At 55.0% G+C, this 18,153-nt stretch overlaps 5 protein-coding genes across 5 annotated transcripts; 2 read left to right on the top strand and 3 right to left on the bottom strand.

The window, feature by feature from the left end:
• Positions 1-4,539: 4,539 nt before the first annotated feature.
• Positions 4,540-6,125, bottom strand: P884DRAFT_286243 (Cupredoxin; the record flags this gene model as incomplete). The annotated part of the gene is made up of 3 exons (XM_069443819.1): positions 4,540-4,657; positions 4,814-5,959; positions 6,019-6,125. The coding sequence occupies 3 exons, from the start codon at positions 6,123-6,125 to the stop codon at positions 4,540-4,542; spliced, it is 1,371 nt and encodes a 456-aa protein (XP_069296001.1).
• A 2,362-nt stretch (positions 6,126-8,487) lies between these two features.
• Positions 8,488-11,418, bottom strand: P884DRAFT_227206 (DNA polymerase alpha/epsilon subunit B-domain-containing protein). Its single transcript, XM_069439677.1, has 2 exons — positions 10,583-11,418; positions 8,488-10,527 (listed from the first exon to the last, which is right to left on the bottom strand). Exons 1-2 carry the CDS (start codon positions 11,350-11,352, stop codon positions 8,811-8,813), a joined length of 2,487 nt encoding a protein of 828 aa, XP_069296000.1. The 5' UTR covers positions 11,353-11,418; the 3' UTR covers positions 8,488-8,810.
• A 216-nt stretch (positions 11,419-11,634) lies between these two features.
• On the top strand, positions 11,635-12,789 carry P884DRAFT_227204 (uncharacterized protein). The gene is made up of 4 exons (XM_069439676.1): positions 11,635-11,791; positions 11,852-12,231; positions 12,288-12,389; positions 12,480-12,789. The coding sequence occupies exons 1-4, from the start codon at positions 11,708-11,710 to the stop codon at positions 12,547-12,549; spliced, it is 636 nt and encodes a 211-aa protein (XP_069295999.1). The 5' UTR covers positions 11,635-11,707; the 3' UTR covers positions 12,550-12,789.
• Positions 12,790-13,014: 225 nt separating this feature from the next.
• On the bottom strand, positions 13,015-13,577 carry P884DRAFT_271130 (transcriptional Coactivator p15-domain-containing protein; the record flags this gene model as incomplete). Its single annotated transcript, XM_069442411.1, has 3 exons — positions 13,015-13,209; positions 13,264-13,371; positions 13,440-13,577. The coding sequence occupies 3 exons, from the start codon at positions 13,575-13,577 to the stop codon at positions 13,015-13,017; spliced, it is 441 nt and encodes a 146-aa protein (XP_069295998.1).
• Positions 13,578-13,948: 371 nt separating this feature from the next.
• P884DRAFT_261746 (PXA domain-containing protein) lies at positions 13,949-17,676 on the top strand. The gene has a single exon (XM_069441588.1). It carries the CDS (start codon positions 14,223-14,225, stop codon positions 17,388-17,390), a length of 3,168 nt encoding a protein of 1,055 aa, XP_069295997.1. The 5' UTR covers positions 13,949-14,222; the 3' UTR covers positions 17,391-17,676.
• Positions 17,677-18,153: the final 477 nt, after the last annotated feature.

The raw sequence follows: 18,153 nt of genomic DNA, 5'->3' as shown, positions 1-18,153 counted from the left end.
CTGATCTCCAAACAGGAGGAACGCCGGCCTCTCGGCCCAGCGCTCGTCGGTAACGGGCTCCATGTCGGCTTGAGAAGCCTGCTATCGTCGCGCTGGTGCTTGACGGGGCGGCAGGAGTTCTGGCTTCTCAACCCTAGGACAAAAAAAAGGCTGCAAACTAGAGAAAACAAAAGCACATTAAGTATCTTACAGAAGCTCAGGTCGGGGTGGGCAAGTTTTGAAATAGCAGCAGCTCGCATTCAAACATCGGACAGAGAGTTGGGGGTGTCAGATCGGAGTTGAGAGGAGAGCAGAGAGGAAGGAGCATCCATAAAGTCACTGCGGCTGGCCCATTACCGACGAGGTGGACATCCCACGAGCGCGTGAAGGAGCACTCGGTAGCCCAATGAACTTGCCCTTTTCGCGTCAGGTTCAAGGTTCTAAAGAAAGCTGGTACTTCCCTGACACCCGAGTCCACGGTACCTTTGCAAAAGGTACCTGAGGTGCTAAAGATTGCCGAGTCAAGGCAGAGAGGTATTTGCCATCAAAATGGCGGAAGGAACAGAGCAGCAGGTCCGAATGAAAGCAAGCAAGATGCTGTGTAGCAACCACCCGATGAACCGGGCACCATGAGATAGGCAAAACAAGGGTTGAAAGGAAGTCCCGGCCTGGTGGGTGGCCCAGTTGTCTGACTTTCTAAAGGGAACGAACGTGTTGGGGCTTTTCAGAAGCGCGCAAGAAGTTGCTGCGCGAACCTGATTCCCCACACAGGGTTTCAAACAAAACGTGCAGTCGCTCAGTGTATCCGGGCTCTGTGCATCATGCCACCCTGCACATGATGCATATACTGCGAAATAGCCACAGCAAAAAAAGGCTAGGTCCTTCCGCGAATACTTTCCCTGGTAGTTTTCAGTCCTGAAGGGGTTCCGCCAACTCGTCGATGGAAGAAGCACCGGCGGGAGGGGCGGACTCCCCCATCCCCCCGGCGGCACGGACTACCGCAGCATCATGGCCTTCGCGAGCTATCGCAGCACAAGCATCATAACTCCAGCGAGTCGGCCTCTGATAGGTGGAGATGTCGTCAGGCTGAGTCTATGTATCACTCTCGTCTTTTATGCCTTCTCTTGGCGCGCTGCAGTGCGGATATTTGAGGTCGGTGCCTGCGATGCAGAATGAGCTGGGACAGCGAAGAAGACGACATGCCATGATAATTATTAACGAGCCTCGTCCGTATGTCGACTACGATTGGTCGGCCGGATGTCAGCTTCCACCAGATTGGAAGCCTTGCAAGCAGCAGGCCCATTTCAGCTAGCTAGAAAATTGCCGAGAAATGCCAAGGAATGTTAGGGATAGATGTCCAAAAATTAGAAAAACTATATATTTATTAATATCTCTACGAGTATTGCCTACATTATTAATCGAGTAGTATCGTTAGAATCTGTATATCTTAAGGTGTATACCTATCTATACGTGTGTTATGTGTATATAAGGGGTGGGCTAATATTGGGTGTTGAAGCTCTTCGCTGGCTCTACAGATATACCTGCGTGTCAAATTGGGGGTGGTTTGGCCTCCGGCTTTCTGCAATCAGTGGGGACTTGGCGTTTGGCGGCCACAGTGTATGTACAGTACAGTACAGGGATATCTCGAATCTGCTCGTCATGTTGACTCTATTAGTTGCACATATGTTCCCGAACAGACATGGAGGAGCTCCCACCAATTGTGTTGGTTGGAGTCCTCGACTCTAATATATTCCCGCTTCAGCTCATGCCATACCTTGCCTCCTTAATCGATACGTCTCGTTGAGTCCGTGGGCGACAGCCAGGTTCTCCCCTGCGAGGCTGACTTTCACATGTAACCTCGGAAGCATACAAGGACCGATTACAACATACATGGTGCTCGGCATCAAGTCTGGTCTGTTCCCGCATGCTGATTCTGTATGATGCGGACAGCGCTCTATGCAGATGGTTTTACACTAAGCAATCGTCAATTGAAGTGGCACCACCTCGGCAGCATTGGCGGGATCCAGGAAATTGGGTCTCGTCTTCGGTCTTTGGCGCAAGATAGTGACAAATTTTCTGGTCGTTCTCGTCCACCGTATATTCCTCAAGACGACAGCGCCCACGCCCTAACAGGCAACAGGCAAAGAAACATAAAGCCCAGCGACAGAAGAGTATAGTCATCTGGCTTATGTCTAATACTGTTTGTCAGTTATAGCGTGGCCCGCAGTGTGAGGTATTGTAGAGTAGAATACCTACCCTAAAGGTAACCAGGCGAGCCCAGGTCCAAACTGCTAGGCGGCAGCGCACCCAATAGTCGACGCCCCGTACTTACGCGAGGTTGCTGGACTCAACTTGAGGATGCACGAGTTCTCCACTTCAACCCCAGCTAGGTACCGAGCTGAGTGAAGGTATCTGTGTCACGGAACAAGAAATTGTGCAGAGGAGTCCCGCCGAGTGCCGTGGCCCCACTCCGCCCCAACTCGATTCCAGCCTTGATGCCTTCAAGGGCTCGAATGAAAGAGCGGAAATCTCCATTCTTCAAGTGGTCATCCTTCGGTGCGCAAAGCCTTCTGAAAAGGTCATTTTAAGGGTCTTGGTGATTCCGGCGTCGAAAGCTTAAGCTACCAAGCTAACAATACCAGCTACACCGTATCAGCTTCCTACTTACCCTCCCCGAACCTCTAAACCGGTTTTTATCGTTTTTATTTATTTTATTTTTACGTCCTCTTTAATTCTGATCGACTTCTTGTTTTGGGCCAGTTATCATGAAAACTACCTAAAGTGTGTGAGAAGACCTGGAGCCGCAACAGATGCGTGTACAACTTGTCTGATATGTACATTACAGGTGTGTATGTACAGGAAGGAATATGGTGCTTGCAGTTCCATTACAAGGAGGCGAAAACCGATATACGTGGAGAATACACCACGTTAGCTGCGATTTTGCCGAGAGCCATCTCATTCCCGTTCCCTTACATTTTCCCCAATGGAACAGTCATTCTCGGCAATTCTCCCATCTGCCTTCGTCTTCTTCAACAGGCGTTCACGATGGTTATCACCCAAGCTCGTAGTTTCCCTCTGCTGAGTAGGACCCACAGCAGCTGACTTCGGTAGACATTCCTCCGAGTCCGTAAGCCCCTCCCCCAACCCGCAACACCAACACCGTCTCCACACCACCACCGGACCCCCGATTGTCCGGCCCGTCACGCGACTCGGCAGCGGTGAAAGCCCTCGTCTCTTCGCCCCGTAACACGAACTCCTTTTCCCTTTACAACGTCCGATCTAACAATATCCGGTTCCAGAGCAATATTTGGCTCTTGGGAGAGGGCCTAGCGCGTTTCCTCGAGCCAACGAAGTTGATGGCCCCTGACTCTGGCTATATTGCTGGTGCAATTTGCTTGCTTACTACGTCTCCAAGTAGCCAGCAGGCTCTTCTCTTCAAAGCAACCTTGTCGAGTACACACTTGTTGTGTGCTGTAACATTGTCCGTACACTCTCCTACCCTCGTGAAAACGGCTCGTATTTGGTTTTAGCTTAACACCGTCATCACCCCCGAGACGTTCCTTGCCGGTAACACAAATGGGTCAGCGGAGCCAGCGGTGAATCGCTATCGCGCTCCCGAAACTTGCAGGTCCAGCCAACCAAGAGAGGCCGACGTACGGTCACCCATCACTTGCTCATGTAGTACATACAAATATTCTACGAGAAGCAAGTAATATCTACCACGGTCAGACAGACGCTCAGAATAGGAGCAACCCCCCCCCCCCCCAACCAAAACCCCCAACCCCCTTGAATCATGGCTCAATGGCTTGTTGTGAAGCCAGTCCCTCGGAGAGATCGCGGCCTTTCCCGCATCATGGTATTACCAAGTGGCTGCTTGACCGGCCGTGACTCGAATCCTCGTCAACCTGCGCCAAGCATGAGGTGCGTCTTGTAAGCTGATGACCGCTTGTTGCCTCTCCTTTCGTCTTTGCTTATGGCTTTCCAGGCTCCCTGTACGACATCCAGGGGCCCAGGAGTGGCCTCTGAGACGCCCTTAACCGCTCGCTTCGGAGTCCTTCTTGACTTACTCACATGGCATGCTCTTGGGTCAAAACGGTCGGGCATCAAGACCAGCCCGACAAATGTTCCCCGACACAGTTAGACTGACAGGCCAAAGCCAGGTGGCTGTGCGTTCCGTCTTCTTCTCCAACTCGGTCATATACTTACACGGCACGAAAGCCACAATGCCACTCCCCAGAGGCTTAACAAGAAACTCGAACCTGCGCTGGAGATATGCGGAACCACTTCCCCTTTTCCCCTTACCACCTTAATACCAAACCGATCCGACACCTACAAAACCAGGAAACGAACTGACAAAAGGCATTCCTGTTTTGGAAGATCAGGAAAAGCCAGCTCCAAGCTACGCGTAGGAAATTCAGCTAGAAATGTGTATCTAAGTACCTTTATAGCTATGTCAGGAGAGAAGAATGGTTTAAAAACATGCCGGACATATTCATTTTAGCTCTCGCCTAGCTCTTTGACGCCCGTCAGCCGTGGTCTCAAAAGGAAGCTCATTGTTCCCTAATGATGCCATAACCAGCCGAGCTTGGCAAATGGTACCACTCTTTTTCTGAGCATTGGCTGTGTCGGCGTATGACGCTTCCGTTGAGACGTGGTGTTCGGGGGCGGGTATGTCGAGCTTATCGGAATGGAGGTTGTCAGTAAAACTGATAACGACGCATTTTATGAACTTCTCCAGCGTTGGTGTAACAATGTGTGTGTGAGAGAGAGAGAGAGAGTGTGTGTGTGTGTGTGTGTGTGAGAGAGAGAGGAGAGAGGAAGAGAGGACACGCACCCGTAATAGGTAGTCGGCGGCACCGTGATGAAGCCCGTGGTGTCGGTCGCGTTCCCTATATTCCCGGCAGCGTTTCCCTGGTACGGCGTGCCAGTCTTCTTACAGGCGTCAATGTGGTCGTCAGGGAAGGCCATGTTGCGCAGGCGGTCGGGGGCCTCGATGACGGTCGCCGTCAGGCCCATCTCGACGTGCCACTCGATGTGGCAGTGGAACAGCCAGACGCCCGGGTTGGTCGCGCGGAAGCGCAGGACGACGTACGACCTGGGCATGACGGTGATCGTGTCGCGCATGGGCGGGTTGGCCGCGTAGTTCTCGTCGCGCCCCGTCCAGTTGCCCGCCCCGCTCGCGGCGCGGTACAACACCTGGAAGTGGTGGCCGTGCAGATGGAAGGGATGGGAGGCGGTGTCAATGTTGTTAACGACGATCTGGACCGTGTCGTCGTAGTCGACTATGAAGGGATTGACCTGGCCGTAGATAACGGGATTCGTGTTGGAGTCGCCTGTCGTGGCCGCACTGTAGAGCGTCGGGACCCGTTGGGTGATGTAGGTCAGGTTGTTGAAGCAGGAGCGAGGGTAGCCGTTCTGGTCGAAGCAGAAGGCAAAGTCGAGCTTAATCAACTTTTGGTACGTGCTGTAGGCCGCGGCCCCATCATAGGGTTGGAATTGGGCATCGTCCACCGGCTGCCATTTGTCCACCACGTCGAGCCTGTCGAGCGGTTGGGACTCGTCCATGACGAGGTAACCCGTGTAATTGTGTGGCCACGTCAACCTCTCGGACGAGTTGGTCCAGTCCCGGTTAATGTCGAGAGAGACCAGGAAGGGGTAGTTTCCCTCGTCACTATTATTAGGCGAGAGCAAGACGTCGTAGCGCTGAGCAGGGGCAAGCCTCAACTGATAAGCGTCCTGTTTCTTGATGTATGCTCCGTCGTTCATGATCACGTTCATTGTGTGCGAGTCGAAGTGAACCATGACGGCGCCGAAGGCCGCAAAGCTTATCATGCGGATTCGATATCGTTTGCCCTTGGTGAAATTGATATGCAATCCCTGCCCTTCGTTTACGGTGAGGTTGTCCGGTATCGGGGGCTGGAAGAGGGTGTTGGACGGGGTGAGCATGTTGCGGACCGAGGTGATACTGTCGTTGTGGTACCTGCAGACCATGAGTCTCTTCTTCGGTCTCGAAGAGAAGCAAGTCTTGCGAGCTCTTACCAATCCGAGACAGTCAAGATGTGCTCCTCGTCATAGTCTCCCTTGTAAGGATCGTTCGGATCCTGCACAACCAAGGGGCCGCGCAACCCGTCGGGATACTGCCCCATGTTGTGGGAATGATCTGATCTCTGTGTGTCAGCGTCTACTAAGGGGTTATGGAAGCACGGAGGCGCAATGAGCGTACACCAAAAGGTCCCTGGGACGTCGACGGTGAATTGATACTTGACTGTCGAGTTCGGTGGTATTGCGCACTGAGTGACGCCGCTGGGGCCGTCCATGTCGGCTGTTTGTATCTGGTTTATGCCGTGAAAGTGTAGGCCTGTCGTCTGATTTCCCAGCTGGTTGCTCAAGTTTACGACGACGACGTCGCCTGCGGTGGCCTGGATGGGAGGGCATGGCCACTGGTTGTTGATTCCGATGACGGGCCTCCCAAAGCCGTCCGGGGTTGCCCACACCCAAGTCACATTCCAGTCATAGTTCACAGTCTCTGCCCTGGAGATTTTTACCAGGCAAATTAGCAACCTCGCCAGCGAGAGAAGGGTCGGTCGAAACATAGCAATAACAGCTGGACGGACGTGCAAGCTAAACGAAGCAGAATATCGATACTGAGAGAGACCGGCAGAACATGTCCGCAGAACAACGAACGTCGGCAGAGCTGGCGAGAATGGGCTGTCGGCTGCAGGCCGCAAGCGCGGCGCGCGCTGCCATTCTCTTATAATGACGGCAGATGTAGAGGGCCGGAGTGGGGGACTTTGTGACGGAGTAAGCTCGTGATCGAGTAAGCGCAGGATGCTCCAAGCCAATGATCCGGCATGAAACACCTCCACTGGGGGGTCATGGTAGCGATCGCTAGTTCCGTTTTCTTCATGCGTCCAGCCGTCAAGCGATGTGGAAGCCCGGACGACAGACAGGGACGCAACTGCACGGCAGGAAACTGGTCTCTAACGATCAACCGCCACTCCGTTAGGCCGTCTTTCCCATCCTTCCCGAATCCACGAGACTCCAGGTCGATTTCCTTTGCCGTTAGCTTGATCAAGACTGCTGGACGCGCTGGACTTGTCCCATGGCCTCGAAAGAAGCTTGCTGAGAGGATAGCGTGCAGATGGCTTGATGAAACAGCACCTTCATGCAAGGCCGTCGCGAAGCCTACGGAAAGATATCCTCATCCTGCTCCACCCCCGGGGCAGCTCTCGCGCGAAGAGTAACACCGCCACTGGTACGGCTGTTGACAGCCCAAGCGCCGAGGTATTACCGATACAGCTCGCGGTGTTTCTTAATAAAACCATGTGTTTCGGGAGCCGAACAAGGCTGAGCCGTGGTAGTCAGTGCGATGTGCATGCTGCGAGCGTGACGACGTCGAATTAGCCCAATGGTGAGGCCGAGGAACGCTAGAAAGCATAAAGACGCGGCAGCTCTGTCCTTGCAACGACAATGGGCTTAAACCCTGGGGCAGCCAGCGTCAGACAGCTGCACAATTCCTGCCATTCAACAGCCGTCTTACAAACCTAGGCCGCCCCCTCATGTTTTCTCCGTATGTCAAAGCGAAGTTCTTGGGGCGCATACTGCATATGTGTGGCGTCGGCATTAAGCGATGTACGCTGTCGTATGCCGCTGTCATGGAAGAGGAGAGTCGCTGAATTTGTTCATAGAAACTCTTGTATTCTTCTGCTTTCTATGTGTTTGCAGAACTGCAGTCACTGGGCCGCGCTGGAACCAAACCAACAGAAGGTGAAGAGAAGAAAACAATAGAAAAGGGGAAAGGATAAATTGAGGATCGGCCATTGTTGCGAGTGAAGTCGTGCTGGCGAACCTTAGGTAGGTACCTATCTACCTAGGTACCTACCTACGCACGGGAGTCTTGTTGGGATCCAAATTGGAAGGAGAGCTTTCTGTTCAGGGCGATCGACTGCATCGGGCTTCAAGATTGACCGAAGGTTCGATCAAGTCCCCTTATGTCAGCCCGTACCTGCGTAATACGATAGCGACACCTGAATACGAGAGGACGTGCACTCATCAGCGCTGCAGCTCCTGCAAGGTACCTGCCCGAATGACGTTCAGTCTCCCGATAGTTGAAGCCGAGGTGATATTTGTCATCATCGACTCGATAGAAAGGGACCAAGCTCGACAATCGGTTTTGGGCCTCGCTGCAAATGGTGCTTCCTCTTCTTGTTGTGGGGCTATCTCAAGAGGAGCAGGAGTTCATCCTTACTTAACCTGCCCGAACTTGCCACCGTGCACCTGCCTCAAAGCGAACCCAGTTTCCCAAGCAATTCTGTCCGGAGATCAGCAACCTGCTTCCTTACCTGCAGAGTTGTCACGCAGCGGAAGTATCACTGCTCAACACCCTCGACTTCCCTCAACTTGAAATAGCAACCTGATTGAATTGGTAGCTAATGACAAGCTGGGAGTGAAGGCCTGCTTGATTCATGCGTTGACCGGAAAGCTGAAGAGTTCTCCAAGTCGTCGACAGCTCCCACATGCAATCAAGTCATGCATTCAATGCTGTAATCTTTGACTTGGACTATGCAGCATTGATGGCTATGTGTCAACGCAGTGCTTTTCCCTATCAGGTACCATCAGAGCCCTCCGAGTTATGCCCGCTCGGAGCACCTTCTAATCACCCGCTCAACGCCACCGGATACCGGATTTCATGACACCATTACTACATAGGAACATCAACTCCAAATAATTCTCTAATCCCCTTCATCCAGAATCATCCAACCTGATATCAGCACGGAACCGCCGCCCTCCCTGTTCCTTGTACCCCTTTTCCCCAACCCCCATGCGCCGGCTCAGAAAGTACACTCCCTCAAACGACCACCTCTCCCTGCGCCGCCAACAGGGGTATACTCCACCCACCTCGCGACGCCTCTCCGCCCGCTGACGAGCACGCTGCCGGGGTTCATGACATGGCATCCCTCATAGGTGACACAGAACGGCGGCGCCGTCGTGTCCACCAGCACCAGCGCCGTCGGCAGCGGGTACAGGTACAGGGCCGACGCGTAGTCCCAATGCACGGGGCGGATAGCCTGTCGGAAGGGCGCGAGGTAGCCCTGGTCCAGGAGCGTCTTGACGAGCCTGCGGGCCGCGAGGACGTCGTAAGGCAGCGCCGCCTCTTCTTCTTCTCTCGGGGACCGAGGTTGCCGGGCCTGGGTGTTGTCGTCGAGGTCCATCGCCTCGAGGTTCGGTGCCAGCGGGGAGGAGGGGGTCGGGTTTGCTCCGGACATGGTGACGTCCTCTGTTTGGGAGGGTTGTGGATCTCCGACGGCAGTGGCAGTGATTGCGGTTTTGCTTTTTAGGCGGACCGAAGAGCGGCGCAGGCGCGCCGAAACGTCGTCCCGGAAGAGGACGATCTCGTGGTTTGGTCCAAAGAGGGAGATCCGGCTGGGGTTGGTCGTCCAGATGGCCTCGCCACCCTTCCCTTCGGTAGTAGACAGCAGCCCTGCTTCGGCGTTGGCGGCGGCAAATACCCGTTTGATACGGGAAGTGAACAGTTCTGGGACGGGTTTCCTCGGCAGCGGGGCCGCGGCGCCTCCCGAAAAGGCGGATACCCACCCATCGTTGTCCCCCGGGACAAAGATGAATGTTGCAGTGGTCAGGAGCGTGGGGAAGTCGGCAAGCGTAGAGGCCAGAGCGTCGAAGTACTCCTTGTACTCTATGCTCCCGCCGCTGCCCCCACGAGCCATGACGGCGTGGGTAGTGAAGTTGCCGGAGAGAACGAACGCCATCGGTGTCGACCCCTCGGGGTCGGTGGCATAAAGGGAGAGGATCTTCTTGAGAGCCTGCAGGCTGCGCGGCTGGTCGAGATTCAGTTCGCCCACGATGACCACGCGGCCGCGCCCGGGACTATCTGGATCAGCCAACGCCGGTTGCCGCACCAGTCTCTGCTCCACCTTTCGCATCCGAGGACCGACCGCTCGGGTGCTGCCGACGCCCAGAAAGTCGATCCAGCCAAACCCGCCTCCGATTGTATGGTCTACTCCGCCGTCCAAGCCGCTCACTCCCAGTGTCGCTCGCCGTTTCTCACAGGGTGGTTGTCCGATAAAGAAGCCCTGAAAGCGGCCGCCAATAGTTCCTCCCACGCCGCTGCTACCACTTAACCCCTTTCCTGTCGTCTCTTCGTCTTCCTCGTAAACCCCATCGATCAGGACGATCATCCCTGGCGTGAACCAGGCCGAGTCCTCTGGTATGGCCACGGCGTGGGACAAGTCAAGCGCGATAGTCCCTGTCAGGTCACTAATCGCCAAGTTGCCCGTGGGTAGGATGACCAGCATCCCGAGCAGCATGTGATTGGTGCCATGCCGACCTAGAAGGTTTGCGACAGGGGTTATCTTGTGCGACTGCATTGTCGATCCGCTGCGACGCAGCGCCGTGAGTCGGGCGCTCGTTACGGCCGACGTTTGGAAAGCTTCGTTGCGGAGCAGACGTTGGTGAATCACGTTGTACCTGTTGCGGAACGCCTCGGTCTTGTGCGAGGCTGGCGGCAGGAGGGAGGGTTTAGAGGCGATCCTGTCTGCGTTAGCATCAATACTCGTCTTTGAGGCAGTTTAGTTAGTAGCCGTACTTCTCGAACTGCTTCTTTGCGACATTATACGTGTACCGGGGCTGTTCGAAGGCATTGATAACCTTCATCCACCTTCTAACGTCCTGCAGCTCCTCTTCATCTGGCTCCTCGTCGATCTCGACGCTCGACATGCCGAAACTGGTCTGGCTATCATCTCGTGTGAGCGTCGTTGTCGGCCTCAAGCCCAGTCGGGTCTTGGAATGGTTTGGATCTTCTGTCGGTTCCAGCATTAGACTGTTCTGCCGGCTCAAACCTCGCGGCCCACTCATTATTTTGCCGCCGCTCATGTTCCCCTCTAGCGTCTTCAAGATGTCCTTCAGCTCCGGACTCGTTCCGTCCACGATGACTCCCCCATTGCGATTCTTCCATGTCCGAGCAACCTCCTCCAAAACCTTCTCCGCTAGGCCCTCCTCCCTCCATCCTGAGCCACAGTGTCTGCCAATAAAGGTTGCGAGTTCTTGCAGCGCCGAGGATGTCAGCGTCAAACTATGTTTCTTGGTAAAGGTTCGAAACGCCAACGGCCGTAGCGTGGCAGGGGGGAGGATTATGGGAAGAACAGCTGCTTTCGCAGGTGCGGGTGGTTGGAATGGCCTTAACGGGTGCGCCGGCGTTGCGAAAGCGGGAGACGACGATGGGATGGCGCTTGAGGGAGCAGCGACTTTAGGTCCAAAGAAAGAGGGTGGCGGTGGCTTTGCCCTCTTGTCCCCCTTCCCTGGGCTCTGCTGTTGGTTATTTCGAGGGCTTTTCCGTGGACTCTGTATGGGAATCATTTTGCCGGCGTTCTGTTGAGTTTTGCGTTTGGTGATGTGGATGAATCTTGGGTCTGTCCTCGACGACGCGTTAATGACCTTGAAAGGGCGCGTCGAGCGCGTCGAGTGTAATCCGTATGTACCGTAGCGGGGCAGAGACACGGTGCGGAGCCCCGGGGAGGAGGAGGAGGAGGAACAGGGATGTTGATTGATTGCGGCAGCGTTCATTTGGCTTTCCGGCAGGCAAAATGTGGAGCTCAATGGGGCTTTCAAAGTTCCGACTACATACATACCTTAGGCCGTGTTAATCATGACCGCATCGCCATCCAACATCCCTCGATCGAGCAGTTGACTTGCCGGATAAGCAGCAGTAAGGATGTTTCCTAGACGGTTATTCCACGCAAGAGAGTTGCGCAACTTCTCTAGAACTGTCTCAACATTAGCTTCGAATCCTAGCATAGTATGTCTCGACAACGTTGCAGATTGAACCTTTGGCAATGCAGTATCTAATCCTGGCTAGAAAGTCTTCCCAAACCCTCAACAACCCAATAGCTATCTGCTGTCCTATCTCGACACCACACCCCCAAACCCCTCCCTCGCCATCGGCACGACCACCGCCGTACCGCCGACGCCTAACTCCTTCCGGGGCAATCCGCGCTTCATTTCCATCCTCAACGATGTCCTCGCTAAGCACGCGGCCGACGACCCAGGGCTGAAGAGTCAGGCGCGAGCGTTTGCGTCTCCTGGTGGCTTCACCTTCATACAGGCGAGAAATCAGCGGGGTACGGGCACCGGGGCGGGTGGTGCCAGCGCCGAAGGTGGTGCGGGTGGTGCCGGAGTGGGCGGCTGGGTGCACCTGAGTGATTCGAGGAATCCGCCTGACTTTGGGAGAATCGCTTGGTAGGTTTAACGAGCCTAAAGAAGTGTTGACTCACGACTGACTCGTTTCTGCCCAGGCCCGAGGATATTTTTGGCAGTGTGGAGGTTAACGGCAAAGGGGAAATCATTGGTAATTACCAGGCCAGTGGCACGTACCGGATTGTGACGAACCAGGGAATGTGAGATGTCCCAACTTTCCTCCCCCCCCCCCCTTCTCCTTTCCTGCGGTTTGTTTTTGGAGTGTTTTCTGACTGACCGGGCTGTTTTAGTCTTGGCCTGAGTCCGTTCTTGCAAGAGAAGCTGATAGCCAGGCTTCGGGAGGAAGAAAGTAAATCATGATAAATTGGGGTTGTTCAGTTGTAAGATATGCTGACGATACGATAATGTACATACGATTCCTAATTGCCGGCTGCCAACGCCGCCGGAAGTCAGTATGAAGAAGCACAGGGGAGGAGGAATTGAGACAGAAGGTAACATTCCAGCCCGCTAGACCTTTACTTTAGACTCTACAATAGAGGCTCGAACAACCACCCTTGCGGCGGTTTACTGCTATGCAAGACTAGGTTGGCTCTACAGCGGAAAAAACACCGAAGATTGCTTGTAGGCAGCACCGATTTGGACAGCTTCATCATTGTGATCTCAATAGTGCAATGACCAAAAGCATTCTCAGTCAATTCTCATATGGTATCATATGCGACCTGACCGGCGTCCCTTCGCCCCGATTGAACAATCAAACCGCCGGAACCGACGCCCAAAATGCAGAAATGGAAATAAGACGCATTGTAAAATAAGCTTGAGTTTCCCTCACTCGTCATCTTCCTCCTCGTCACTTGTGGCATCAATGTTCGCCTTTTGCGGCTTCGCGCGCTTCACCACAGAGGCGCCTGCCTCAACTGCCGATATGCTGCCCACATCGTGGCCCTGAGAGCGGAGTTGTTCATTAAGCTCCGGGATGACCCGGAGAAGAGCTTTGTATTGCTCCAGGGTGAGTGAGATACCCTGATGGCTGTTAGAAGCCTGCAAGTTTGGACAGCTTAGAGACACCAAACGTACCTTCTTCCCTGGCCTCAGCTCGCCATCTGGGGCAGTGTAGTACTCTCGAATATTGACCAAGGTGGTGCCCTTGAATTTGGAGGAGCCGATGCGTCGGTTGTTGCCAATCTGTTGTAGATTGAGCAACGCTTGCCACGTTCTAGGGAAGGGGGACAGAACAAAACGGGTCAACCAACCTCCCAATACGGATTGCCCTCCGCATCCGTGCCTTGCTTCAGGTCCTTCTGCGCATTCTTCTCGCCCTTTGGCTTTTTGGTCACTTGTTGCTCTGCGTCGCTCTCAGAGCCGGCCTGCCTTTTCTTGTTGTAAGGCATGATGGGCGACCTAGTTGGGTGCCGAGATTACATGTGCCGTATCGAGATGATTTCAGGATGCGGGGTATTGTCTTCTGGCGCGAAACTCTTCCGTCGATACCTCTCAGTGGTGAAACCCGCTTTGTTCGATAAGAGCGTTAACGCGCTTGGCGCCCTGACGTCAGGAGATTCGCGTTCGCACGTGATACTGGGGAAACGGGTCCACCGGCAATCAAACCAAAGGCTTGGCATTGCGGCACGAACCTCCCGGTGGAGCACGCACTACGGAGTCAGGGCGGGCAGAACCTAGCCCGGGCTACTAGAGTATGTTGGGGAAGAGGCCCCCTGAAGATCCACCAGAAATCGTCAGCATGGCACCGAGCTCGAAAAATCATCAGTATAACCCCATCCCATAGGCGCCCAGAGCATCCAGGTTCTCTCGTACTCATTCTTTCAACGTTTGCTTAAAGTGTTGGGCTCCTTATACGAGCTCCCGGTCCGAAGCGCACCCGAGAAGAAAGAAAACGCGTTGCATCTCCTAACCAGTTCCAAACGCTAATCCGAGGTACCGAACCATCACAGCCTGGTGCTCCTCTCGGTTTTCGACACCAACGAACCCAACCGTTCGCTCGGATCAATGATCCATCCAAAAGAATCGACGCCTTCATGAAACAGGAAGATGCGTCTACGCCGGGCGCCGTACCCGCTAAGATGGAAGAACAAGGCGGGCCGACCGCCAGCCCAGTGAAGACCGAGGCATGCCCACCACAAAAGTCGACGGGCGCGAGCAGTGAAGAGAGCTTATCAACAAAAGTCTTCAGCTTTCTCGCGACGGCCACTCCAGAGACTCTCGGCGGCGTTGCCGTGGGTTTGGCCGCTACCACATATCTGGTGTTGGGCAGGCTGGGGCTCGTGCTGATCGGCGCGTTCGGCGGGATTGTGTCGTTCATACAATGGGAACAGCGAAATGCCGAAGTTGTTCGGGCGGTCAAGGGGGAAAGAGGCATAGACGTTGTGGCACGTCTTTTGACGGCGAGAAAAGGTTCAGAAGACGCCGCCGTCGAGGAATCAAGCAGCAGCGATGCGGAGAGCGCGCTAGTGCGGTCGTTCGACGACCTTCAGCCCGAGACCCGTGAGGCCCTGAACGAACTGGTCGATGCCGTCATTGATAACTACGTCAAGTGGTGGTACTCGCCAATTGTGCCCTCCGACAGGTCCTTTCCGCTAGCATGCCGCAAGACCCTCACGACCTTCCTCTCATCCGTATCCAACCGCCTAAGCAGGAAGCGCCCCGCAGATGCCTTCCTCGACTTTCTTACCAATTCATCTTCTATTCTCGTCGTCTTCATGTCCGAATTGTCCAACGCCTTCTCCGAGCTGCCGGTCGATTCCAAGTTGAACGCTGCGGACGCTGTTTACAATTACCTTGCCTCGCATCCCGAGTCCAACCTGGCCACCCTGCTGGACAAGAAGCAACAGGCGCACAAGTTCCGGCTGGCTGCCGAAGACATGCTGGGGTTTTTGGATCGCTCGACCTACGAATGTGACCCTGTCAGGATCTTTCTGAGGGAGATTCTCGCAGGGGTCATTCTTGAAACAACGCTTCAGTCGTGTTCCAAGTCTGAATGGATCAATGCGTGGATCGTCTACTTGCTCGAGTCCGGGGAGCCCGACCTTAGCCAGGCCATAGACGTTGGCATGCAGACGGGTCCCGGCAGTACGGACGTGGTGTTTGCTGACCTGGACGGCAACGTGGGCAATATTGGTCTCACTAGGGGTAACAGGAGTTCCTTGGAGCTTGAGAGAGCCCGGAGAAAGGAGTCAATGGCCCATAAAAAGAAACTGAGCAAGGCCGAGGAGGAGATGGAACTGGCCATGGAGGAAATGAAGCGCTTGAACCAGATGATTGCAAGGGAAGGTGCGCAGAGTGATGCGCAGGCACGGCAAGACGCAAAGTCGGAAAGGAACCGGAGCCCAGCAGAGGCTTCTGAGAGGCTCAATGACGCCCTAGAGCGCCACGCGAATGCGCAGGACATCCGCAAGGATTCGACTGAGACGCAGAACCTCCCCCAGCGTCCGGACACATCCTCGGGCGACTCCAAAAGAGCAAGCAGCGCTGGCTCGTCTAGCAGAAACGAAGCCATCCATACACCCGCCACGCCACAATCTGGTGTGATTCCGTCCTCGAAGCATGATTCGCCACCCTCAGCGACGGAGGGGTCTCGTTTCACAAGTTTCGACCAGATTGTCCCACCTGCGCGAGACGAGCCAGGAGCTGAAGCAAAGGAGGCCCCCAAACCCCCCTTAACGTTGCACAACGCAACAATCACCGTCCTGGATGAACCGGGCGATGGTCGGATCAGAAACAAGCCTTCATGGGATTACTTGGTTCAGATTGAACCGGCGACAACGCTCTACCCTGGGTGGATGATTGTTAGGAAGTACAGCGATTTCGAAACACTGCATGAAGTCCTCAGGCGGATCGCAACCATCTCTGGCGCAACCCTGTTCTCGGAGAGACACAGCGCGCTGCCGTCGTGGAAGGGACATACCCGAACGTCATTGCGCAGTGAGTTGGAACGCTACCTCCGAGATGCTTGCGCGCACCAGACCCTGGCGGAGAGCGAGGGTCTGAAAAAGTTCCTTGAAAGGGACAACGGACATATCCCTAGCGCCCCGAAGACTGGTTTTCAGGCGTTCGAGAAGTTGGGCAAGAATGTCCTGGATGCTTTGACCAGCGCTCCCCTCGAAGGATCTAAAGCGGTGGTCGGGGGCGTGACCGGAGTGCTGGGTAATATCGGTCTTGGGCAGCGGAAGCCTGCGCCTCCTGCCCCGTCGCCACCACCGTCGGCCTTGCAAGACGTCACGGCGGCCAGTCGCCTATCGATCTCGACACTGCCCCGCGTTGATAGCAGTGCTTCGCTGAGTGGGATGCGCAGGACACGGGACAGCCTGGACAGCCAACGATCGTCGGTCATTGCGCTGCAGCCTGGCAGAATGCCGTCGATGGATCGCCGACCCAGCAACAATTCGCAGGGCGACGCGGAACCTGACAGCCGACGGTTCTCCCAAGCGTCCGCGAGAAACAGCCGGGAGTTCAGCCGACCATCGAGTCGAGCACCTAGCCGGGCGCCCCCGATGCGGTCGCCGTCGAGCTTCAGTTTCGACGAGTTCAGATTGCCCCCGCCACCCGATTTGATATCGGACGACTACGAAAGCCCCGTCAGCCCGTCGAACGCGCGCCCCCACGACTCCCATCATGCACGCTCGCTGACCATGCCCGCACTAGACACGCAGAGACGGCTGAACGGACCGCCGCTTCAGGGCAAGCAACACTCGAAGTTGACGGAACAGGAAACGCGGGTCGCCGTCGAGCTCCTCTTTGCGGTCATTAACGAGCTATACACGCTCTCGTCAGCGTGGAATATCCGCCGCACCCTCCTCGCAGCGGCCAAGTCGTTCCTCTTGCGGCCGGGCAACCCGTCTCTCCTGTCCATCCAGTCCCTCATCCAAACAACCGTCCTGGACGCCAACACGTCGGACGCCGGTATCGCGGCGCATTTGAAGAAACTTCGGGAGAACACGCTTCCCACAGAGCAGGAGCGGGCGGCCTGGCCAGCGGAGATGACGGCCGAGGAGAAGGAGAACCTCCGGGTCAAGGCAAGGAAGATGCTGATTGAAAGCGGCGTGCCCGCCGCACTTACAGGCGTCATGGGCCAGGCGGCCACGTCAGAGGCGCTAGGGCGTCTCTTTGACTGCCTTCAGATTGAGGAGGTTGCGAGAGGCCTCATGTTCGGGGTGATCCTCCAGGCCGTTAGAACGGTTACGCATTGATGCAATCACGACACGGAATAGTGATGGAACAGTGAAATGAAAGGGATGCCGAGAACTAATTGTATGTACATGCATGTACAATACACTACTGTATACATCGGCCTCCTTGAAAGGGTGAGCCAGCGGATGCCTTTGTATATTTTTTGTTTTTTTTTTCTATTTCAAAGAACGGGATGAGGAATGTTGGGGGGGACCAATTCTTTTGGAAACGAACAGCACTGTAAGATTTCTAATGAAGCTTTGGTGGGAGACGCAGCAGTTACCAACCAACCAACCAACCAACCAGAATCTCGCCACTTCGAAGATCTGGGAACATGGAAGCAGCAACAACAATGGATCGGACGTGTGGCCTCGGGTATGCCAGGTTTGACTTCCCGCCAGGTTGCGAACAAATACTGCGCACAAAGTACCTACCGAAGTACTTTGGACGCCATTTTCAACTAGAGGACGTCATCCACAAGGATCGGGCAACAGTCTCCCAGCCGTGATGACGTTCTATCATCCCGACGCTCCAGGGTGTCAGCGCCGGCCCGAGGGCGACCTAACCTGGCCCTTCCTTTATGATTGGCCTTCTTCCGCTCGAATCAGGCCGAGAGACGGACTGGGAGCTAAGCATACCAAGCTTCAGAACCTCCAATGGAAAGACAGACTGTCAAGCCGGCCCGCCTACCTCACCTCTGCTGTGAAACCACCCGATCCAGCATCGTGGAGGTGCCCTCGGTATCACTGAGACGCTCCGCAATACACAGGGTGGCGCATCCTT

Source organism: Thermothelomyces heterothallicus (assembly GCF_042370625.1).
Source record: "Thermothelomyces heterothallicus CBS 202.75 unplaced genomic scaffold P884_scaffold_18, whole genome shotgun sequence".
NCBI lineage: Eukaryota > Fungi > Ascomycota > Sordariomycetes > Sordariales > Chaetomiaceae > Thermothelomyces > Thermothelomyces heterothallicus.
This window is presented reverse-complemented; position numbering and strand designations above follow the sequence as displayed.

What these genes read in the sequence shown, in the direction of transcription:
- P884DRAFT_227204 (XM_069439676.1), top strand. Translation starts at nt 11,708, where the DNA reads ATGTTTCCTAGACGGTTATTCCACGCAAGAGAGTTGCGCAACTTCTCT. An exon ending in GACTTTGGGAGAATCGCTTG is followed by an intron (nt 12,232 to 12,287) that starts GTAGGTTTAACG and finishes GTTTCTGCCCAG; the next exon opens with GCCCGAGGATATTTTTGGCA. An exon ending in ATTGTGACGAACCAGGGAAT is followed by an intron (nt 12,390 to 12,479) that starts GTGAGATGTCCC and finishes GGGCTGTTTTAG; the next exon opens with TCTTGGCCTGAGTCCGTTCT.
- P884DRAFT_227206 (XM_069439677.1), bottom strand. Translation starts at nt 11,352, where the DNA reads ATGATTCCCATACAGAGTCCACGGAAAAGCCCTCGAAATAACCAACAG. An exon ending in GCAAAGAAGCAGTTCGAGAA is followed by an intron (nt 10,528 to 10,582) that starts GTACGGCTACTA and finishes TAACGCAGACAG; the next exon opens with GATCGCCTCTAAACCCTCCC.
- P884DRAFT_261746 (XM_069441588.1), top strand. Translation starts at nt 14,223, where the DNA reads ATGAAACAGGAAGATGCGTCTACGCCGGGCGCCGTACCCGCTAAGATG.